This window comes from Calonectris borealis, chromosome 5 (genome assembly GCF_964195595.1).
Source record: "Calonectris borealis chromosome 5, bCalBor7.hap1.2, whole genome shotgun sequence".
Classification (NCBI taxonomy): domain Eukaryota; kingdom Metazoa; phylum Chordata; class Aves; order Procellariiformes; family Procellariidae; genus Calonectris; species Calonectris borealis.
Window position 1 is genome coordinate 28,964,460 of NC_134316.1, and position 24,395 is coordinate 28,988,854.

Consider the following 24,395-nt stretch of genomic DNA (forward strand, 5'->3'; position numbering starts at 1 on the left):
ATAAATTCTAAAATTATAGAGAAGTTGTGATAGGACTACAGAAAGAATGACTGAGAGATGTTAAAACATTGAGACTCCTTTGCTTGAAAGTGTAAACCATAAGTAGAAATGAGGTGCAGTTTCGAAGTATAATAAGTGGTACAGTTATATGCTAGTGCAAATAGTCAAGACCAAAGGGAAACATAATTAAAAGTAATTAATTTAAAACTAATTAAATTGGTATTAAAAAAAATAACATAATTTAATGTATGAAAACATTTGAATAGGAAAAATCTGTAACTAGAAACATTAAAAACAATAACCAGGGATACCAGTCCTTGCCACATTTCCTACCTAATGCACTGAGTAAGTATTCAACACCAGACACTTCTGTAGGGCTAGTATATATTCTATATTCTAGTGCACTTGTATCAGTTCTGCCTATTCACTTTCAGAAATCTCATTCCAGGCTAAATCATTCTGCCCTCTTTCTCTAGTTCATTCTTTCGGGGTGAAGCAAAGCTGCTTTTCTGAACTAGTTTGGTGCATTGGAGAACACTTCTCTACAGTGACAATTCCTGTATTCCTTTAAAAATTGTCCAGTCATACTTGATACTCTCGAACATGATCTGGGAAAAGATTATGATTTTTGGAAACTTGATTTTGGACTTAATCTTTCTATCAAATGTAATAATTTTCTGCAGGAATCTCATTAATAGGAGCTTGTGATGTATTTCACATCTGCTTGTATGCGCGGGTGTGTTTACATATCACGAAACATGATGTCCTGTCCTGAGGGCCACGTTCTTCTGGACCTTGCGCTGTGCAGTGGAACTGACCAATACATCAGTGTCAGGAGCAGCCAGGAGCTTCCTAGGACGGACATGCAGGACAGTGTGACCCGGTGTCAGAGTCAAAGAACCTGTCCCCAGACCTGCCTGACTCTGAGTTTTCATTCCAGCACAGGGACGCTGGGGGTGCTCTGGCAGTCCTGCTTGCAGCCTGGGGGCAGGCTCCTGTTCGGTCTGGGGCTGCTGGGGCTCTGATACTCAGCTCCAGGACAGAGTGCCTGAGATAGCACCACACCGTCTGCCTCTAAGCTGACTCTGGAGGGCATAAATTCTAAAGCTTGAAGCAGGTATAAATTGACACTGCAGTCGTCTGCCAAAAAGGTTACTGAAAACCACGGGTTTCCAGTTCTAACAAAGGCAGACCTGTGAGCGAGGTGGCTACAGATGACCCAGAACTTCGATGGACCGTGATCCCAAGAAAGTCCACCACATGTGCTATTAAAAAAATAGATACCCCTAAGTTTCCAGGGTCCCTACAACAGACAGATTTCTTGAACGATACGTGGAGATACTAGGAAAAATTTCTTCACTGAAAGGGTTATCAAGCACTGGAAGAGGCTGCCCAGGGAAGTGGTTGAGTCACCATCCCTGGAGGTATTTAAAAAGACTTGTAGATGTGGCACTTAGGGATGTGGGTTAGTGGTGGACTTCGCAGTGTTAAGTTTACAGTTGGACTCGATGATCTTAAAGGTCTTTTCCAACCTAAATGATTCTATGATTCTGTAAGAGCTCTGAATTGTGCCAGGATTGCACATAGGAGTGGCACTGGAGTCCTACCTGGCAATCCACACACATTCATCACCCCCAAGATGACTCGGATAAAACCTTGCAGGCTGTCTGCCACACATTTCCATGTCATCTGAAAATTTCTGACCAGCTTCTAAAAATACATCACAATTATTTTTTTAAATTAAAAATATTTCATTTATGTCTGTTTTTTTAATGAAAAAGAACTGACCAGAAGACACTAGAAAAGATTTCCACGTTTCAGATATTATAGACTTGATTCTTTAACTGGATCATGATCTCCAAGATTACAATTGCTGAATATGTTTAACTTTTATAAAATAGTATATACAACTTTTTCTTCTAAGGAAGATATATAGAAACTGTGAAGCTACTACAGCCCATCACCAGGTGTTGTAATTTTGTTGTTGTTGTGATCCCGTTGGCTGGTTTCAGCATGCCAGTTTTTTCATTTGAGCTATGGTAATTGAGCAAATAGAGAACGTGGCATTTGGCAACAAACTCTGTTTCCTCAGATATTTTATCAAAGGCTCAGCCCTCAGCAAAAGCGGTTTCCTTCCTTAGAGTGGTTGCTCTTCAATACAGTGTGATTGTGGCTGCTGCTGTTTTATCTAGATACTTAGTTTGCCCTGTCAAAATACCTGACAAGTCCACCTTCCCATGTTTAGGAACCTGACTAGTGTAGTGGATGTGTACATTTAAAAAAAATTGAGATTTACCTGCACTTAATCACAGAATCAGAGCAAAACTACAGAACTTACTGAAATTTTCCAAAAATTTCATATTGGAACAACTGAAGCTGAAACTTTATGCATTTCTGAACTGTTGTCCTTAAGTCGACCACTTGGGTGATAGTGAGCTGGGGATCCTCAGCACTCTGAGGCAGTAAATTCAGTGTGGACTGCTGGAGACCCAAACAGATCAACTTTCTACATTTAATGAAATGGGTCTACTGGAAAAAAAAGAGTATGATTGTCCAATTAAAAAGCAACCCATGCACAAGGGGACAAAAATAAATTTTAATCCTAGTTTTTGAATGTTTGACTATGAATTTATTGTCTTGTGACAACATTTTCCTTGTGTAATTCCTTCCTTTTTTTTTTTCTTTAAGGCATAGGGCAAAAGAGAAATTCTGTAATACTAATTAACAGCCACTGATTCATAAGCAAAACTGTAACCTCTAGATCCACCACTACCGCCAGCAGGCTGAGATAGGGCAATAACTGGTAGTAATGGTAAGCTGTCTTACCTCTGCCTAGATCTCCAGTAGTGGAAAGATTGGGAATTTTGCCAGTGGGTTTCACAGATATTAGTTGACAGAGAGGAGTGAGTTTGCCCAACAGTGATGTTTCCAGCTGGGTTCTGAAGAGCATTCTTCCCTGGACATGGGCTCTGCCGCTCTTTTGCCATAAACTTAATCCCTTTTTGCTGTCTCATGTCTGGCTTTTAGTTCTTTCTCTCCTACCCAGTTCCAGTCTCCCAGGTCTTTAGGCCACTCGCCATCCCTTCCTCACCTTCTCGTCTTGCTTTGCAGCTGCTTTTGCAGTCTTTCTCTCTGCACCCGCTTCTCGCTTCCTTTCCTCATTTCCCAAAATTAGTGAGAGACTTTATTGACTTGACTCTAGCAAGGCTCTGCTGAGCATGACGGATAACTTGGCCAGATTCGGACTGGAATTTGTAAGAGCGGCAAAGGGCACAAGCTGTACAAAAATGATTACCCTTTTCCCTGGAGGTTGGGGGGGGGCAGGGCTGAAGTATCTTAAAAGGCCATCAAAATTTACCAACATGCACAAATTAATTTTCCTCTGTGGTCATTCTCAGAAATGGCACTCGGGAAAATGTTGATCCAGACAACAAGGTGTGATAAAACTAGACGTCTTACCATGCAGCACCCTGTCGTAACATCAGCACCCTGTCAGGCTTCTGCTCGGTGCATTTTTCACCTCTCTGAAAATCAGAACTGACGAGCGAGAGGAGAAATGCCAACGCGTGTGTTATGATACCTCCAGATTCCTCCACCTCACCTCGCTTCTAACTCGGTCTGTGTGTAGTTAGGATTTGATTTTACATTTAAATAGTTAATTTCAGAGTCAAATAACCAACATACTATTATTAGAAGATCCTAAAATTACCAATGGAGTGTGAAAATGTCGCATTTCAACTTTGTTGATCCACGTCCTTGTTCAAAAGCAATTGAAACGGCTTTACATTATGGCCCCAAAATATCATAGCTCATCAGACTATGATATTTGTCACTTGTCAAGCCTAAGAGATGAAAAATATGGATCACTTCCTGACATTTTTCAACCTCTTAAAAATCCTAACACATCTATTTTGTTTATTTTATAGAACTTTCTGGTTCTAGGTCAGTTGTCAATAAAGCCTTCTTATTTAACCCTATTTTTATATTTTGGATAACTAAGTATTTCATTGCGTAGAGAGATAAAGATAATAACATTTTACACTGAAGATTTTAAAACTGTGAAGGGGAAACAAAACCTGCAAAATTTCTATATACCACATTTAATATCCACATGTGTGTATGTGCGTATGTATGTATATATAGATATATATGCTTATCTAAAATCCGAAGAAATTGAGCTACTAATCAGTCTGTTGACTGCTGTCAGACTGTAAATGTATTTTAAGTGCCATTATTCTTCACTCTTCTGGTGTGATATGTTCAGATGTGAAAATCACTTTACATGACTTCTGTTCTTCAATAGCTTTAAGTCAGTTTCTTAAAAAAATGGGATTGCGTGTGAGTCTGTGCTTCTGTCTGCAGGAACTAGAAACAAAATTTTAAGATACAACTGGAATAATACCTTAATTGAAATAACGGGGGGGTTAAGGTTTTCTATATCCAGCCCGTGATAAAATTTCACACTAGGGTTTGACCATTCGATGCAGACTAACTAGCTTAAATATTCTGTTTTTTCTTCTGTACATGATTTCGGGAGTCTCATGTTGAGACTGGCTGTAATTTTAGCATACTTAATACTGTGAAACAGCTGGGGAGCAGAAGCCATATATCGAGTTGCCATTTGTTTTTCCTTCTCGATTGTGTGTATGTGTGTGAGTATTTAACTGTTTTCACAGACTTTAAGCAAGCATCTCAGACAATGTTTAGGATGTATCTCAGTTGCTATGAATAAGGTTGCTGGATCTGGATAATGTTATAGAATTCTTTTCTTTCTCTCTCTCTTCCTTTTTTTCTTGTAATGCTTAGTTGGTAAGTATGACGCCGGATTTCAGACCTGTTGCTTCATTGCACATAACTAACTCATCACTCTCTTTAACCTGTAGCATGAGCAGCAATTGCATAATGAAATTCGAAATTCCGTTTTCTGTGCTCATCTGTTAATACCCTTCAATCTCTGCGGTTCGTGTCTCATGTCTCACACCTGTTATCTTTTATCTTTTCTCCTCCCCCTTCCTCACTTCTTTCCACTCCTCCTTCCTCATCACTTCTTCATTCTCAACAAAGAAAGAAATGCTGTGATATTTCTTCTCCTTCCAAAACCTCCACTAGAAAGCATTGGCCACATCAAGGTAAAGGGCAAAGGCTTGAAACGGAAGGTCTTTCACGCTAGCTGTGAATGGTATGCTGTGCAAAACAACAACGGTTATTTTCTATTCTCTAACTTCCACCATTTGAAATGCTTTAATTCCTTGTAAAATTAGAACAAGATAGAATTTCAGAAAATGAGAGTGCATGTTTCCCTGCCTGCCTTTTTCTGTAAGGCACAGTGAGTCAGGCATTATCATGCTTTTCCAGATTGTTTGGCAATGAAGTACCTAGTTCATGAACAGAATTACTGTCACCAGCTGGGGAACAAATAACAGTCCTTCCTCCTCCCTGTCACTTCCATGGGTCGTGTCAGTTTGAAAAAGATGGAAAGTACCGTGCCATCTCTCTGGAGCAGGCAGGTGATGACCAGGCAAGGAGGACGGCCAGCTCGCTAAATCACTGAGATTTATGACGATAGGTTTTAAATGTACTCTTGGACTTCTTTCCTGGTGACCTGTGATTTTATTTTAGAGGAGTTTTCAAAATAAATCGTGATCGGTTTTGGATGGTTTTTGCACCCCTTTATATATAAAACGTATACTGAGGGAGAGAGATCTTCAGTTCTGATTATTGCATTATTATTTTAAAGAATTGCCAGTAATAGCGTGGTGTGGAAGAAATAGCAAGTGATATTCTGGCTTACTGAAGTCAGCAGGGGTTTCCCCACTGACTTCTGCAGGGCTAAGCTTCTGTCCGTAATTTATATGGGTCAGAAGCGATCCGCGGTGACTGAGGTAATAGAGTTCAGTCAGGCTGTCAGTCTCTGTAAATGGCTAATTAAAATGCACTTTAGTTCTGTGGATGTGAGTTCATAGTGTTAATGTTCTGTACATGGAAAGGAGAACGTAATTTTGATTTCATGTTTTCTCCTTTTCCTTTTGTATCTCTGTGGAAGAAGATTTACAAACAGCCCGTCTGAAAGGGAAGAGCCTTGTCCTCTTGCAGTGAGGACTCGGGGCCCACCGGAGCGTAGCTCCGGGCGCTGGGCTAATGACCTACATACCCTTATCTCAAATTCATCTTGTTCCTTTTACAAAGAAACGTTAACGTATAGTGCATCCAGTTAGTATGATCTGTTCAAGCTTCTGCCTTGTGGGCCCTGTAGGAATTTGCCTTTTGAAGCACCGACTAAAGTTGGGATGGGAGAAGATGTTTTGCTCTCCCAGTTGGCCCCTGATTCACTCCACCTCTTCAGCTGCATTCCTAGAGCTCCCTTCATGAGCAACGAGCTGTTAACAACCTTCATGTTCTCATTAAAGACTGGATCCTTCTGGGTGGTGGTTTGAATAACGACTCCCCATCCCTTCGAGGGAACTGGAGGTGCTTATTCTCCTGGTTAGCGGGAGAATGTCGCCCACTTCAGTGCTGCCTCAACTGCCGAGAGCGAGGGGGTTCTGCAGTCTCGGAGCTCAGTGGTTTCTGGCATCATCTTTTCTCTAGAGGTGGATTTGTGGCAGTTGCTAGCTCCACGTGCAGTGCCATCACCCACAGCTGGTAGAGGGCTAGGAGATGCTGTGGGAGTGACGGCAGCACTGAAATTCCGCTCTGCCCCTTGTGAATAGATTCTCGCGCTGCGAGTGCGGAAGGCGGCACTGACCCGTCTGGTTCTTGCTGTCCTCTGCAGGCTTCTGCCCAGAGACTCAGCCGGGAGAAACTCCAGCAGCAGCAACAGCACAGGTGGATGGAACAGACTTAGCCTCTCCAATGTCTCCTCGGACTAGCAAGAGCCGCATGTCCATGAAACTGCGCCGCTCCTCTGGCTCAGCCAACAAGTCCTGAGTGGCGAGATGCCTGCAGCTTTCTAGTGAACAGCGATCGGCCACCCTTCCCGCAGCGACTCGCCGCTTTCCGTTAAAGGATAATGTCTCTAATGCGTGTGTGCCCCTCCCCTGCATACCCCTGTTCTGTACGTTTATTTTAAACAGTGACACTGGAATTTTACTTTAATATTTTACCTTCTGGTTTTTTATCAAACTCCAGGCTGCCTTTTTTTTTTCTTTTTTTTCTTTTTTTTTTTTGCAGTGCAGTTTGTCCTCTGCACCTTTTACCTTCCTGTATGATTATGATATCTTAACAGTAGTCATTTTTAACTCTGGTTGATCTTGAGTCATATATGGAATTGGAGACTGCAGTTTGATTACACTATATTTATTGTGCCCCATTGCAATTTTCTCTGTAACAAAGGAAGAAATATGTACAACTTGAAAATGAATGTACAATGTTAAATTGAAGTTGCATTTGTAAAGTCTTTGTCAGATGTCACAATGTTAATGCACAGGATGTACAGGTTATTTATGTTAAGAATAAAATAGTTCAACGGCCTTTCAAGCATTACAGAGTCCAAACAAAATAACTTGCTCGTAGCACTAACTCTTTCTTCACAAAGCAATGTATCATTTCATAACTGTGCAGGTGATGCCATAATCTATGCCAGAAAAACAGAAAAAAAAAAAATCACTGTGCTGAAATTCTACTTATGCTTGGCTTCCAAATATTTTTATGATGTTTGCTTTTCCAAGTGATATCAATAGTAAATGCCATTGAGTTTCATGGGGTTTAGCCTTTATCACCGGGCTGCTGGGTCTAGATGTATATTCTTGTTTCTTACATTCAAAAAAAAAAAAAAAAAAAAAGCACTTTCCTGATAGAAATTCAGTGCTCTGATGATGTGTACTAGGGAAGAAAAGGGAACCTGCTCCAGGAGCCTGGCCTGAAGTGCTGACGATTCCAGCCCTGTATGTGCAGATTAGTACATGCGTTCCACCCACCCAGAGATATTTTCCTACAGAAGATGAAATGCTTACATTTTGAGTCTGGCAGACAACAAAATGCTGTTAACAAAATGTAGCATGACATCGGTACTAACTGCATGTGTAAATATATCGTATGGGCAACAATAAAAAGATAAATTATGTCTTGTCATTCATGTAGTATCTACAAATTTGTAATGGTTGAAGAGAAGACATGCTATTTAATAATACAATAAAATTATTCTTACCACCTTTTGTATATTAGTCATTCACCTCAGTGATTAGCTTCTTACTCCAATTTATAGAAGAATAGCATATTACACGTGGAGCAGTTAAGTGCGATACACAGTTTTCATTTGTATTAAAAAGTACACGAGTTCTTAGGAGCTCTTTCCCAACCCATCGCAAGAACGCCGTACTGAAAACTTTTCCCCAGCTCTAGTAAATACAATACACGTAGCTCCGCAGGTAACGCAAAGCGCAGGATGTTCCCTCCTGCAGGCTGGTTGTTCGAGTGCTAATTGTAGGAGCAGTTAATAATCACCAGGTTTCTGTGGTCCGGAGCCCTTCATCTTTGACTGTACAAGTGGAGAGAGGAGAGCGATGATTTAAAAAAAACATAGTGACCTTCTCCAGGGGAGGACTCGCTTAATTGCGTAAACGGGCATTTTTACCTAAGTCTCCGTTATCAACAAATGATGGAAAAATGCACAACTTAAAATAACATGCTTTATTTCTGGCATATGAGAAGAGCAAGCTGTGAATTTAGCCTCCTTCGTCAGATAGCAAATCTTGGCTGATTTAGGTTATATTGTGTTAAATTCATTTGTCCAGGCCCTGGAACTAAAACGAGAAAGTCCGTGAAGCACATTTAAAGTAAAGCACTTATCGCTTGCTTTCAGCACGATACATGTGAATCTTTTGTTGTGTGTAACAAAGTATAAAACTACAGAAATAATTGCTTTACAGGATGCTAATCAAAAGACTGAAATATTTTGCATGCTCATTTCAGAGAGTGTTGGAACAAAGACTACGGCTGGGATCAATTCTTCAGAAATCACCAGCTGACCCACTTTGCCCTGCTGAATTCAAGAAAGGCGTGAGCTTTGTTTTAAATCCTTTCCTGAATTTGCTTGCCCTTGTTTTTGGCCTCATCTGCTGTCACATTTAGAAACAAGCACTCATGCGTGGAAAAATTAAATAAATAAATAAATAAACACCAGCTGAAATAGCTGGTAAATTTGACAGTATGTCAAAGCATTTGGCCAGACCACCGTTAAAGCCAGGGAATACACACCGTGGGTCGCTTTGCTAAAGGTAGGTCTCGTGAGGGAGAAGGAAGGTAGCCTGTCATCTGCTGCGCTTTAGCAACCTATCAAAAGACTGTTTCATGTTCTAATTTCAGCTGTTCACAAGACTCAGAGGAGTTCACATCAACAGTGCGGCTCACGGGGGAGAGGGGTCGGAGGCCACCCGAAAAGGCCGGGTGCGGACAGGGACCCCCTGCCTGCCCACGACGCAGGGGCTGGCAGGGCCACGCGCTGCCCGGCCTGGCGAGACCGAACTGCGCTTCTTGCTGCTGTTCGTGCCGCACCAACAAGCCACTATCGGAGCGGGTTTTGAAACGGGCAGCTGCCGGAGACACGCGTTTTGCCTACCGCACCGTCGCTAGAGTACAGAAACGCAGAGTAAGCGGGAGATGCGTACTTAGCTATAGAAGATCAACACCTCGTACTTCAATTAAGCAGACAGCACGATTAATTTTCCAAACGTTTTGCTAGCTATTATATGACTTGACATTGACTTAATATGAACATCTACCTTCTCGACTATCTTAGTACAGAGTACAGCGAACAAAACACCTCACAATAACTTAAATGTTGAAGCTCGGGGGCTAAGGCTATTAGAACAAGGTCACTAGATCAGGCTCCTTTTCTCACGAAAAATAATTCCTCTCCTTAAATATCGTATATACAGCTGTACTTCTGTCCCGGGACCGAGAGCAGCTACGGAAGATGTACTTTCAGCGGGCCGACACCCGCCTCCACGGCACTGCCCGCGCCCCGGCCGATGCCGGCAGGGCCCGGCTCCTCGCGCGCTCCCGCCAGCCCGGGGCCCTCCTCGCACCCCCCGCCGTCCCCGGCCGCCGCGGCAGCCGAGGGCAGGGCTGCGCCTCCCTCCCCGGCGGGGCTCGGCACCAACGCTGCCGGCCGGACCCGCGGGGGCGGCGGCGGCACCGCCCGTCGGCTCAACCTTCCGCCCTGCTGGTATGGGGCCGAGTTTCGCTGCCCACCGCCCGGGGAGGCGGAGGGGCGCGGGAGTCTGCGGGCGGCTCCTCCGCCTCCGTAGCCGTGAGTACCGCGACTTTCCATAGGAATTACAGCGTGGACAGGACTCGCTCGGCTCGCCCGGGCTCCCGGAGCAATCCCATCGGGGGCGGCCGCGGGCCTAGCAGCCCGGCCGGACGGGCACCTGGAGCAGCAGGACCTGCCTGCTCTCCGGCGGGTGGCACTTGCTGGCGTGCCGCGCCAGCCCGGGCGCGCTGAAGAAGGTGGCGGGGCAGTGCTTGCAGGGGAAGCCCTGCCGCTCGCCGCCCGCCGCGCCGCCCTCGGGGGGCCCGGCCGGCGGCGGCAGCAGCAGCTCCTCCCGCACGGCGTGCCACAGCCGGTGCTTGTCCCTGATGTCCGCCGAGGGGAAGCGGGCGCCGCAGAGGTGGCAGGCGAAGGCGAGCTGCCCGCGCTCCGGCGGGCCGTAGGCGGCGGGCCGCACCGCCCCGTGGGTGCCCAGGTGCTTGCGGAGGTAGGCCTGCCGCCGGAACCGCTTCTGGCAGCAGGGGCAGGCGAACGCCTCCCCGCCGGGGCCGCCGCCGGGGCCGGGAGCGGGGCCGGGGCCGGGGCCGGCGGGGGCCGGGGCGCCGCCGGCGCTGTCCGCGCCGCCGCGGTGCTGACGGGGCGGTGGCGACGGCTGGGGCGGGGCGGCGGCGGGGCCGCGGGGCCGCCGCTCGGGGCTGTTCTCCTTGCCCGGCGGGGCGGCGGCGGCGCCGTCGGCGCTGGGGCCGGGCCGTGGCTTGTGCCAGCGGCGGTGCGAGGCCAGGTTGGCGGGGCAGCTGAAGATCTTGTGGCACTCGGGGCAGCGGTACTCGACGCGCACGATGCGGGAGCAGCGGTGCTGGGCCAGCGCCAGCGGGTCCGCGTACTGCTCCTTGCACAGCTGGCAGATGAACTCGCCCAGCGGCGTGCGCCCCGCCGGCGGCCCCGGCCCCGGCCGGCCCTCGGGCCCCTCCTCCTTGATGCGCAGCCCCAGCACGGGCGAGGTGGTCACCTCGTCGGCGAAGCTCAGCTTCCGCGTGGCCTTGGCCTTCTTGGCCGGCGCCTTCGCCCGCGACGGCCGCTTCAGCGCGGGCACCGCCGCCGGCGGCGGCGGGGCGGGCAGCGGCGTGCGGGGCTGCAGCAGCAGCTTCTCGGCGGGCGGGAAGGAGGCGGCCAGGGGGAAGGACTCGGCGGAGGCGGGGGAGCTGAGGCACCGCTCGAAGAGAGCCGCCCGCGGCCCCGCCGCGCTGCAGGGCCCCGCCGCCCCCCAGGCGCCCGGCCCCTCCGGCGGGGCGAGCCCGGGCCCCCCGCAGCCGCCGCCGGGGGGCCACGTCGCGGGGCAGGCGGCGGCGGCGCCCGCCTCCTCCTCGCCCTCCTCCTCCTCCCCCGCCCCCTGCCTGGCGGCGGGGCTGCCCCCCGCGGCGGGCGGCGGGGGCGGCGGCGGGGCGGGCGGCGGGCCCCGCTCCGGGTCCCGCTCCCGCGGGCGCGCCCGGTAGGAGCCGCCGGGGCGCCGGCTGCGCTTGACGAGGAAGCCGCGCGGCATGGCGGGGCGGGGCGGCGGGAGCGCGGCGCCACCGGCCCGCCCGGCCTTTATACCCCCGGCGCCCGCTCCCGCCCGGGCGTCATCCTCCCTCCGGCGGCGGCGGCCAATGAGGAGTTGGGGCCGGCGCTGGCGGCGGGGGGAGGCGGCGGCGGCGGCCGGGCCGGGCCGCGCCGGGGCTCCTCGCTGCCGGGGCGGGCGCGCTCGGGCAGCGGGGACGGGCGGGGTGTCCCCGGGAGCGCACCCCGCGGCGCGGAGCCGGGGAGGGCGGCCGAGGCGCCCTGCGGGACTGAGAGAGGTGTGGGACGGGGGGCGTGGGTCCGAGACGGGAGAGACCCCCGCGGCGGGGCACGGCCGAGGGGCCGGTCTGGGTTCTGGCAGGAGCATCTCTAGATGCTGCGGGAGGTTGGTTGTGCCAGGAGCCTTCATCCACTGCTGGGCCGGGCCGGGCCGCCCTGCACGGCTTTCCTCTGAAGGGAGCGAGAGCTGGGAGCCTGCTCCGTCCTTCAGCACCGCTGCATGAAGAGTTTTCTCCTAAGTAGCCAGAAAGATCTTGTGTTAAGGTGAGGTCCCCGTGCAAGAGCAGGATTGCCGCTGCCGCTCAGAATGCTAAATCACTGATCTGTGTAATGGCCGTGGCTGTGGTACCCTGGCAGCTTCACCCATGGGCAGCCTCCCGAGCCCAGGGGAGGCAGGATTGAGCTGTGGTGCAACAAACTGCCAAAGAGCCAAAACCGGCCCCCTCCACCCTCCCCAGCTGTAGTTCCCGGCCGGGCTGTGGATGCCGTGAGCCTTAGTGGCAGCTTGTGCATCCCTGAAGCAAGGCAGTAGTTGTGTTTGCTAAACCACTAATCGCCTTTTCAGAAATGCGGTTGTTTCCGTGGGGAATGCGGTGCTCTCGCAGAGGGTTGCCAGCAGCCCCTCCGACCCCACCGCGCGTTACCAGCATCTCCTGTTTGGTCACTCATTTATCCGAGCCCGGTTTTGAAGGCAGTGCGATCCCGCCCGGAGACCTACTGCTCGCAGTATACACAAGATGGCGTGCCATTGAAAATGAACACGCTAAAGCCTTACTCCATCCCTTGCCCGGGGACAGACATCCCTTGCCACGGCAGTACGGTCGGACTCACCGTCTCGGGAGCATCCCCTAGCAGGAGAAATTAGAGAGCTCCGGGAGAAAGGGAGAACCAGCACCTCTAGATCGAGGGGCTTTCCAGAAGTGGCAAGAAAGATTTGAAGCCTTCGTGCAAGAACAGAACTTGCCCCACCTGCTCAAAACGCTCAACCACTTGTCTGTGTAAGTGCTCTGATTATATTTGCTTAGCAAAGTCTTAATCATGTTTTATATTACTCTCCTCTCCCATTTTCCTCCATTTTCATGGTTGCACTGAATTTTAGATTAGATTATAGACTCTGCGGGCTAGAGATCACCCTTTGTTAGTACAAACCACTGTAATTGAGACCGATGAGCCATGCTGCAGCGCAAATCAGGTCACTCTACTGACTGGCTGCATGATTTTTGCCTAGTATTTGGGCTGCCCTTTGTAACTGGGACTTCCCAGCTACATTTCTCACCGAGTAACTGGATCTCTGGTTGCCGATCCACTGTTTTATACTGTTCCTCCAAGCGATACATAAATAGTTTTCAGTTTCCCCTTGTAAGCAATGTTCCCATTAATGTTTCATTTGCTTTTGTCACGTTGCAAAAGCAGTCAATGGTAGGAATGTCCAGCTCAGCTTCTGTCCTAAGGAGTGAGGAACCCAGTGATGCCTTGACTGGTGAAGTGCCAGTTGGAAAGCAGGTGCACTGAGTGCATTTACTGAGACTGCAAACATTTTTCCAGTAAAAGCTGTAGGCTGGAGTTGCGTCGGGGAGTTTCCTCAGGCCCTCAGTGTCCTGGGTCTGAGATGGCCCACAGGTCACAGGAAGACTGGGGGGAGGCAGCTTAGAGTCTCCCCTCCCGAAGTCGCAGAGGTGGAATCATTGCTCCACCTCTCCACCCACTGCTCCTTCTGCTGCACTTCTCAGCTCTTCCCCGTGATTTGGTGAGAGTTTGTCTGCCCCATGCTCCACAATGCGCTCGCAGCACAGCCTTCTTGTAGCCTTCTCCGTCTGCCTCCGGTTTATTATCAGTTTCTGAGGTGGGATCTAAAACTGCAGAACCCATCATTCCATCATTGGTCTTGCCGCAGCATGTGCCAGCACCCACGGATCTTTAACAAAAACACTGGCAAAATGATCTTGGGATTGAAATTGTTGCAGCCACCTTGTGATTCGTTTGTCTCAATAATCATATTGTTTTCTCTAGGCTGCCCCTGCCCCAGTGCTGGCTCCCAGTGCCCTGGCTCCCACTCGCAGGGTCATTGTAGATTATTTCCCCTCCCTCCCTGCGTTTACAAGTGAGTTTAACCCTGGTGACTGGCATTACACCCGGCTTTCACAGCTTCTCAGCTTTCTGAACGGTTACATGGGTTTGTCTTCTTGCTTTCAGCTTTTACTCCTTCCCAAAATTTTATCATTAGAAAATTCAGATAATTTATAAGGCTATTTAAAAATTTTGTGCGCACTTGCCCCCAAATCCTGTAGAAATTTGCTGGATTTTTTTTCCACAGACTTACTAAGTTCCATTAGTCCCATCACGTAGCTGAGAGTGCAGCACTTAACCCATCTGCACATCATACAACAGGGGAACTTTATTTAAGGTCGAGGCTTTCCTAAGCAAGAAACTGAACAATGTCATTGCTCCTGACCATACGCTGCGTTCCCTCCAGTCTGATAAAATCAGGTTAGACTTGATCAAACATATTGGCCCCTTACGTATGAAAGTCATCCTTAGATGACCTTAGATTAACCAAAGGATTAATCCCATGGTAAATAGGAAATCAAACTTCTAGTGGAAAACTGCAGTAGGTGGTGAGTGGGAAGGACACGGGCACCCCTGGGGAACTGGTAGGGGTGAGAACGAGAGGACACAGTTCCTCCTTGTACTCCTCAGACCATTCCCTCCTTTCTGGTTGGAGTTGAATGCTGGTGTGTATAGGGAATGGAAATGAAAGTGGTATGGTGCTGCTTGGCCTCCCTTTTGGCAGAAGCTTCCCATTTCGTGTGAAGAGACTTCTACCTTTGTCCATAACTCTGCTGCTAAAATAAGCCTGGGAGACACGTTTAAGCCTTATCAAGATTCAGCAATCAGACTCAAAGGCTGGGTGAACCTCTTGAGGACCTTCCAAAGTGAGGACAGGCTTCAGGTTCCTGTGGATACCTGTTGGAGCAGAGAGTTCCTGGTGCCTTCTGGAGGATGCTCCGTCCAATTGCCTGGGGGACTCCAGAGCACAGCAGCAGCAGCTCCTGACTCAGGCCCTCCTCCGTCCCAGTGCCCACGCGCCGCCCAGGGACCATGATCTCGGGCTGCAAGGTAAGAATCCCATTGCTCCCAGCCCCAGCCATATCTCCAGCAGAGCCTGGAGGCCAGCGCTGGCTCCTTGCCTGGCACCTGGGAGCCTGCACAGCCGCTGGAGCGGAGGTGTAACACGGTCCCCAAATAAAATGTCGTTAAGCAAGCGGGCAGCTGCATTTGATGTTTCTGAACAGTCTTGGGGCATAAACAGCAAGAGGAATGTATGAGAGCAATCCCGGCTGGGAGGGAGAAGGTCTCGGGTGAGGTCTGGTTCTCAGAGAAAAGCCTAAAAACTCTTCTGGGGGCTGAGGGGGCAGAAAGAAAAAGAGAATGCCTTTGGCCACTTAATAAAAGAAAAAATAACCACAACTTTAAAAAATAAGAGTTAAAAATAAAATAGAAAAGAACTATAAGCAAAGGATTAAAGAACATTTCTCTCCTTCATGTTTCCCCTCCCCACCACAAAAAAAATTGTTGTGGTCAAGTTTTTTATATTTCAGAATTTCAAATAAAGTTGACTTTTAAATCTTCCCCCGACATCTGGTTTGTAATTAAAGGAGCAGTAAATAGGAGGGAGACAGAAGCCGCCTCAGAAGCCTGTCCTTGATACATGACTTCTCCAGCAATATAGCTAGATGAGCGATACCACCCCCAGGCTCCGGCACTTACACAAACAAAATCCAGGCTGTTTTTGGTGGCAGCACAAGCCATTTCATCTTCCTCCTAGAAGGAGGCTGCCAATTATCTTGCTGCGGTTGGGGATTTGATGCTGGTGACAGACACTGAAGGAAATATCTGCATTATGAGGATATGGATTGTCTAATATAACTGACCTTGCTGGTACCTTAATTGTGTTTTGTTTTACCTGAGGACAATCTGCCTCAAGGGGAAAACGATGCTAACAGCTGCTGTGTTTTCTTCATTGCTCAAATATTAACAAAAAGCTTTCCGTAAGAGAAGGTAGGAAACACTGTTCTGTGAAGGTACTCGGGCTAGAGGGATTTGAAGGGGTTTTAAGACACTACAAAAACATTCAGCCTTCCTCTTTGTTGTAAATGAAGTGATGCTGTGGGTGTTGCCACGCTGCCAGCACTAAGCTGATATTGGGAGGACAGTGACGCTGCGGCTCCCATCCCCATTCCCTAAGTGAGCAGCAGCGTAAGGGCCAAATGGGCGCTCCCGCATATTGACCACCCCACCTCTGTCTGCGTTAGCCCATCGCAGGGACACCAGGTCCTCTCCAGGGAGCACCCCGACATTCCCAAACTCATACAAGTCATCTGAGAGCCTCGATGGGACCATTATGACTTTTGTTATTTCATTATGGATTTCAGCTGGATTTCAGCTCGTACCCCACAGGCTGAAGCCATTTGCCATGACAAATTTGCCTGTAATGGAGTTATTTATTGATCTCACCATGTCATAAATAGGAAGCTTTGGCTTCCTTCGGCATGAGATACTCAGCGGTCTGTTTCCTACAAACATCATTATATGTTGTAATTCACAAGATACTCCTTGTACAGAAAGGTCATGGTTATTAATTATGTGAATAGCAATAGTGGCTTTCAGCGAGGCCGAGTCCCAGCTGCGCTCGTGCAGATGTACGTGCAGATAGGTGGACAGTTCTGCATGTGAAGAGAGCAACAGCCGAAGAGACAAGAAGACGAGACAGCAGGAGATGGGAGAAATGCAGCTCCCGAGTGGTGCCTGTGCTGCACGCGGGGCTGGGAAGCTCCCTGCCTGTCTCCTGCAAAGTTCAGGTAGGACAGAGAAACCTGCGGTTTGCCTAATTTCCCAAAAGGGCTCAATCCAGGCGGCTTTTGGAAAGCAGAGGGCAGATCCAGGTGAATCACAGCAACAAATACTTTGTTATGGCCACGCTTCGTCTTGCTCTTGTGCTGGTGCTGGAGCACGTCCAGTCCTGCAGGGAGCTGAGCCCTCAGGAAAATATTTACCTTTTTCTTCTTTCCCCCCCCCAAGAATTTTTTCATGCCCCTGTGCCAAGGCCAGCTTCCTCCATAAAATTCCTTTGGCTCGGAGGGGCAACAGGCAATTCCCCAGGGCTGTTGCCCAAGACCTTTCTCACATCCCCACTCGATGGTACCCTGTGTACTTCTTCCTCCATTTTCTTCAGGTCCTACCAAATTCCCGGTTCCCTCTCCTGCCTGAGCTGCAGGTAGCTCCTGCCAGAAGGATGTTATTGCAGCTTTGCTTGCCTATGCAAAGGAATGGCAGGAATTATTGAGGAATAAGGTGCAGGTACGTCCTGGCCACTGCAAAGCAGATGGCAGCGTAGGAGCTATCGTTGCCAGCAACAGTTGCAAAGGGGCAGATGGAGCACGGGAGACGGTGATAAGGAAAAACAGTGGCAGGGAATAGGAGAAGGAGAGCAAACCAACGGAGAAAGCTGGCTAGAAACAACTGGGCAGAGCAGCACCCTAAAGAAACAAGCAGGAAAACTGCATTACGAGGAAACCACATCTGAGCTGGGGGCCTGCGTCTCACAAAAGCAACAAGGAGGGCAACAGCTCCCAAAAGGCAATGGCGATTCATCTCCATGCGGGGAGTATGGAGGAGAAGGGCAAAGGAAAGGCAGCACTGAGCCAGAGACCTGCTGCTCTTTTCCAACAGTGCACCTCCGGCTTCTGAGGTCAGTCACCCTGCTCATCCCCAAATGAGACCTGGCAAACGCCCGTCGTGCACAAAGCTTCGGAGGGGCGAGGCTGCAGTGCTGGTCCTGGCAGGTGCGTCAGGCTGGAGGCTCTGCCCGTCTTTGGTGGTCAACACCCATGGGCAACCCCGGGGGGGACACAACGCTCTGCTGGCTGACGAGGTCGGAAAAGGGAAAATGCGGCAGTGCCTCAGGATGATCCGCAGCCAAAGCTCCTCCCTGGGAGCCAGCGCCTGCTGCAGAGGGCGAGGGCAGCGGTGGCTGGAGGGTGTCTCCAGCAGAGCTGGGGGGAAGAGCAGCACCAAGCTGGAATCATTACCTTTTGCAGACCAAAAATCAAGCATGAATCTCATTGTTTTGAAAATATTTTTTCTGGTTAGGACTCTGTTTACTCCAAAGTCGGACAAAACACAGGGGACTCAAAACCAGCATCAGGCTCTAAGTACTGCAAACATAAGCGATCCCTAGCAGTTGCCGTACAGGATTCTCCAAATACATCTGTTTTGCTTCTTCCGTGACATTTGATTAAAGTCTCGCTATCCTGACTATTAATTAAAGTGCTTGGAGGCGAGGCCCAAATTTCACTTCCCCTCCCAAGTTCACCAGCTCCAACCTTCTCCTCCTCCTCCTCCAAATATGTTTTGCTGTAAATTACTGGCACTGTTTCTGTTGATAGTCAACATAATCAAACATTTGTAAGCATGCTGTCTCTTCAATCTGTTCAGTTGATGCACTTTACCTGATCTTTCATTAAAGTAATCAAAACACTTGCTGTGCCGCGTCTAATGAATGTTGCATGTATGATTAAGTACTTTCATTCATATTGCAAGTTTGATTTAATGTAATCTGCCTTTCAGACAGCCATTAGCCTAGCTCCTGCGTGAATTCGATTAATTGGCTGAATTCTTCCAGATGTCCATTAAGTATTACAGGAATTTCTATGTAAAAACAGCAGGGACCGTCTAGCGGAGAAGCAAACAATGATATGTTATATTGCTGCCATGACTTACAAAAAGCTGGATTCATTTTCATTAATAAAACATCTGTACTCCTGCACAGCTATGCATCAAGATGCATTTATTTTATATGTTTATTTCTCTTATGACTATAAATAGACAGTTAAACAGAAGCACAGTATGTTCAGTTGGAAGATACACAAGCAGAACTGTATCAGAAATGAAAATGACAGTAAAGAATAGTGGAGTAAGGATGTAAAATAAGCATTGGGCGTTGTAGCAAACAAGGCAGTGACTCCTATGGCTGTGTGGTGTTTCTTCGCATAAAGGCATTTTTCTTTAGACCGTTGTGTATCTGCAAAACGGTTGGCTCTTGGGTTGAAATCTCCTGTGCCCGGTTTATGTTTACAAAGGCTCATCACACTATTAAGTGGGAGCAAAAATGCAGTTCGGCATTTTTAAATGATACAGTGTAAAGAGAAAAATTGCCATTAAAATAAACAAGTCTGATAAAGTTTTTCTTAATTCTCAAAATGGGGATTTTCTTCTTTTTTTTCCATAAAGTTGCACTTCAGAAAGGCATCACTTTTCCCTAAAAAGTAAAGCCCCTAGAAGCCTGTTTGGGTTTCAGTGGTGCCTGCTGTACCCAGCCCGTGCAGGGGATGGTGGTGCTTTGGGGGACGGGGAGGCCCTCCACACGCAGAGGTAACTCCCTTAACGTTCCGCTGACCTTCCTAGATCCAAGAGCACCTTTCAAAGCACCACGTGAGATCTCAGAGCCTCCTTGCCCCCTTTGTCCCCTCTCCCCCACCTCAGATACCCTTCTCATCCTTGGGGAATGAGCAGGGGGCCGGGAACCCCAGTGGGCAGACTGGGGAAACCTGGCAGGAGTTCGACGCTGACCCTGCGGCCCTGAACTCAGCACAGAGTCACTTTCCCGAACATGCTGCACGTCTCCTCAAAGCCAGCGAGCTGTAGGGCTATTCCTGACGCTACGTCTGCAGCACCGCGCTGTGCTCAGTGGGAGGCGGAGGAAGGGAGCGGAGCCCCAGCAGTCCCGCGGCCTCGCAGCTCTTCCCGGCCACGCTGGGGCAGGCGGCTCCGGCTCCCCGGGGCCCCGCTCACCCAGGGAACAGCCAAATCAAGCTCTTCCCTCTCCTCCCCGGCTCGGTCGTTCCCTACTGCTGCTCAGCCTTAGAAGTGTGTTTGGTCCTTGAAGTACCACTCCCACGCTGGGGAAATTATTGCCGCTTTCCACCACGTCAGGATTTTACTGACCCCCCGTTCAAATTAGCAGGAGCTGGTACAAGCCAGTTCATTTTCAAAGGCTGTTTAATAGATGCTCGACTTACAGGAGACATCTAAAAGAACATTGTTCAGCAAAACTTGGGCTGTACAACAAAAGGAACTGGGCTTTGCTAAACTGTAACTCCTGTTTTCTTCCAACAGCTCACACGGTCACAACGCTGGCTAACAGCTTGCCTGTTTATTTACACGTTCTCTTTTGGTTTCACCTCTTTCTCTATTTCTTGCTTTTGTTCCTGTGTTCTCTATTATCCCCCTGTAGCAAACATACCCATAAAAATCTGGTATTATTATATTATCTTATTATCTTATTATATTATCTTCTATTATATTATCAATATTATCTGTATTGTGCTATGAAAAACACTCTAAGACAAATTTCCTACCATAGTTGTGCTGTGAGACCTTGCTCTAGTACCCACGTAAAAGTATGGCCCTATCAAACCTAAATCTTTACACTAGCCTATTGCAACGCTCTCATACCGAGGACAGGGAAAAGTAAAACACAGCCGGCTGATGGACTCCCTTGATCTCTGCTACAGAGGGATTTTCTTAGCAGGGAGAGCAGGGGTTGACTGGGGAAGGGGAGCGGACGCAGGAGCGAGGGGCGAGGGGGAGGCGAGACAGGCTTTCCTCGGCGCGCGCAGCAGCCTCGGCAGCAGCGTCAGGAGAAACACTTCACCCCTTTGAAAGGTATCAGAAATCCGACTCTCAACGCAACGAAAACGGTTCCTAGATTTTCGCACAGAAGAAAATGGTGTAAATACCATGTATAGGTGACCAATCTAAAAATGAAATGCAGCAAAGCAAACCGAGCCTTTGCTCGTTTCCAGTGCTGTGTGTTTTTCAAGGCAAATGTGGAAAAGTCACATCTTCTTTTGAAGCCCGAGAGACTGCAAAATTAAATCAGGGGGCTTTGTTATTGATGTTTTTCTAATACAAATGTTTTGAAATCCCTGCCTTTCATGTGTCTCTTACAAATAAGCAGAAATGTGTGATGAATCATCTTCGCTTTTAATTCCTTTAATAGATTCTTATCTCACCCACTAATGTCTAAACAATCTTTGTTTCTGTAACAATCCCTTGCTCAGTGGTAACTATTGCTCTCAGACTACATCTTTTTTGGAGGTTCATTATGTTCATTCTGTGGCTGAGACTCATTATACTCAGTTATTTATTTAAAAGAACAGAATGACAGCAAATGCCTGCATTTATCATGTCTCCCTTTACACATCTATAAAATATATTTCAGCGAGAAGGCCCAGCCACTCTCACGGTTTTGAAGAAACCAGCTGGCTGTCCTTCCTAGCCATCACTCCCCGAGAAAGGAATACTTAAAGGCAATGGTAGAGTCTAACCTCGCTTGCTAAATGAGACTCCGCTGACGCTAATGGGAGATTTGGCAAAGGCAGGAAAATAATTTATGAACTACTTGAATTTTTTCAATTACAAAATAAAAAACTTCGGGAAGGATTATGAGGAAAGAAGCAAATGAAAATGCCGCTATAAGGCATGGTGAAATGATATATGGGTATCACCATATATGATTTGGATATATATATGTGTATCTACGAGCCCAAGAAATAATTTGGATACCTAAGGACAAGTTTGAATCTTCCTGAACTACCAAAATGTCACCCATCTCAGTGAAGAGCTTGCCAAAAAAAGTTCACAATTTTTCCACACGAAAAAATCCTCAGCATTAACTTTAAACTAACTTTGCACTAATCCAACATTCATGCAGTGGCTTCTGTTCATGTCATTCCCATCTCCTAAACCAAACCCTGAGTCCCACAGTGGCACCCACTTCTGTTCACACCCAACTACATCTGGCCTTCAAAAGAGAGGTGCTAACTGGCCCACAGTCATAGCAAAATGTTATCGAGATGCCTATATAGATTATAATCAGCATAATTATAAAAACGGAGAGCGGCTTGGCCTCAGGGAGCTGTAAAATACATTTTTAACTAGGCCATTGATATAATAGAGACAAAATGAAAAACAAGAGAAGAGGGCAAAGGTTCGGCTGTGTGGCCATTCTGGGAACTGACTGAAAAACAAGGACAAAGCTATTCAGAGCAGGTCATTAAAGAAAAAAAAAATATCTAAACCGAGTCTGAAAGATAGGAAATAGAAATATGTCATGGTAGCTTACAAAGCAGAGGTCAAAAAGACATCGGTAATTAATGATGAAAAGATAAAGAACCAAGCACTTAATTTCAAAGAAATAGTCAGGGAAGGCATAATGGTACTGTGAGCAGGAAAAAAGATTTTGCAGAAGTAAATGAAAATTAATAAGATCTCAATAGGGGAAAAATGGATAATTGAAAAAGTAGAAGAACTGTAAATTGCTGCAGAAATTCACTTGGAACATAAATCAGTTATTTAGGACTGAGGGTGAAATACGGATGAAATCCGTTTTGAACGGATCCAGTTTTATAAAAGGACTTCAGGGCACACACTGCCAATTTTGATATTGTTCCTGATATTGTTCCACATCCAGTTTTTGTGCACAGAAAATACAGGTGAAAATGTCTACTACGTTTGGAAGTTTAAAGACTGCTTTCTGAAATACAGACCAATGGATTTTACTTCTGTTTAATCAAGAGATGCCTACTGGAAGGAAAGGGGGAGGAAGCACAAGCCCAGAAAAATGGAGAATAGCAGATGTTTTGAAACAGCAGATCCAACCCCGATAGCATCTTCGCATGTTTTCTTTTCTGTTTTCTGAGTTTCAGCTTCAGATAAGCAAAACTAGATAATGCAGAGTGTAAACCAGCAGTGGACAGCCTAGACCCGTACAGCCTCAGTTATTCCCCGGAGTTGTAACAAAAGAAGTACCTGTCAAGGGAAAAAAAATAATAAAAAGAGGGGGGTGAAGGTGTGGCTTTCCCACAGTCGCTGGTGCAGGAGATTGTCCCACCATAAAAAGATGAGGAAGAGTGAATAGTTTCTATTACAGAATTGTTTCCATTTATTTCCCAGTTAAGCCCCTTTTACTTTTCTCCAAGAACTGTATGAGAGGTCTCCTTTACAAAAACCCACGGTTGTGTTAAGTGGCATCTGAAGCAGGACACATTTTTCAGAATAATCAAACCTAACCTGCCCCGCTCTGGCTTGAGTCCCCCGATGCTGATAAGCAAATCCCCGGTACGCGGGATGGCAGAGCCCTGCACAGAGGCACACAGAGCAGTGGAAAATTTATCTGCTCTTTGGAAGAAGCTGCCGCACCGGAGGTTTGATGTATTATGTGGTAATGCACAGGCCCCTCCACCAGACAGTGACTGCTCCAGCCCCATCAGAAGGATTAATAACCACATCACCCCGGTACTGCAGAGCCGGCTCAGACGCTGTGATTCCCAGGGGCTGGACCGCAACACTGAACTTTTACATGAAGTAGTAATCCGAGGTGCCGTGGACTGTAAAATATAGCGAGGCTCTTCTGGGAAAAGATTGGTGACAGATACGCCTGGTACAGCTGTGGGTCTCGGGCAGTGAAGGAGGACGTACATGGTAGCTGCTCTGTGTAAAGGTGACCTGGTTTAGCAGAAAAGACACGGTGCTGTCTCTCAAATACTGTTTTTCAGTAGCACATCTGTGTGTGGATCCAGGAAAAGAGAGTCCATGATATTCTGCGTGTCAATGGGACTTGGCAAAACTAAGAGCCTGCCATCTCCAGAAATCAAGTAAAAGAAATCGTAACAGCTGTAAGTGTTGAGTGAAGGCATAAAGCCCTTAAACACCATAAGTCACCCCGGGTGCATCCCGCTCTGGACGCTGAGCCATAATCCCCAAGCGCCCAGCACTCACAAAGGCTTAATCCCTTTCAACAACGGGATGAGCTGGGAGCTGCATCCTTTCGGGATTTACATAACACCCCAGCGCACATGTCTTTCAGGAGGATCAGAGCTGCTTAGTATGTCCTGAATTCACATTTTTGCAGCCATTCTGTTTATATCCATGTCTCTCTCCCCGGTGGGAGAACCCGAGTTACCGACGTTGCCCTCAGCCCACCAGCACGGCAGGTTATGATCTTCAGAGCTGGCTCAGCTCAGCAGAAAGCGCTTCTGCACCCCGTGCCCTGGGTGCGACCGTTGCCCCGGCACACACCGCGTCTCCGCATGGCCACCTCCCTGCGACCCCGCCAAACGCACGCGGTTTTTGCTCCTCTAAAGAGGCTGCAGCGGGGACGTGTAAGAGGATTCTTGAATTGGAGGCAGTTGCCTGGGAAAGGCTAATGGCTAACTGGTATCTCTTGTGAAAAGCAAGCCAAGGGATACCAGTGCAAGCCAGGGATGCAATCTTATTTAACCTTGCC

At 48.0% G+C, this 24,395-nt stretch overlaps 2 protein-coding genes across 6 annotated transcripts in view; one reads left to right on the plus strand and one right to left on the minus strand.

Annotated features, from left to right (window-relative positions):
* The window catches only part of RALGAPA1 (Ral GTPase activating protein catalytic subunit alpha 1), a 133,948-nt gene extending 125,795 nt beyond the window's left edge, over nt 1–8,153 (plus strand). For 4 of the 5 annotated variants that reach the window (XM_075151628.1, XM_075151631.1, XM_075151629.1 and 1 more), the window contains one exon: nt 6,773–8,153. In XM_075151628.1, the coding sequence (XP_075007729.1) occupies nt 6,773–6,927 (155 nt within the window). In that variant the 3' untranslated portion in view covers nt 6,928–8,153. Of the gene's footprint in view, nt 1–5,064; nt 5,180–6,772 lie in introns of all 5 variants that reach the window. The other variant, XM_075151633.1, reaches the window with a different exon arrangement.
* A 2,193-nt stretch (nt 8,154–10,346) lies between these two features.
* INSM2 (INSM transcriptional repressor 2) lies at nt 10,347–11,750 on the minus strand. Its single transcript, XM_075152509.1, has one exon. It carries the CDS (start codon nt 11,748–11,750, stop codon nt 10,347–10,349), a length of 1,404 nt encoding a protein of 467 aa, XP_075008610.1.
* Nucleotides 11,751–24,395: the final 12,645 nt, after the last annotated feature.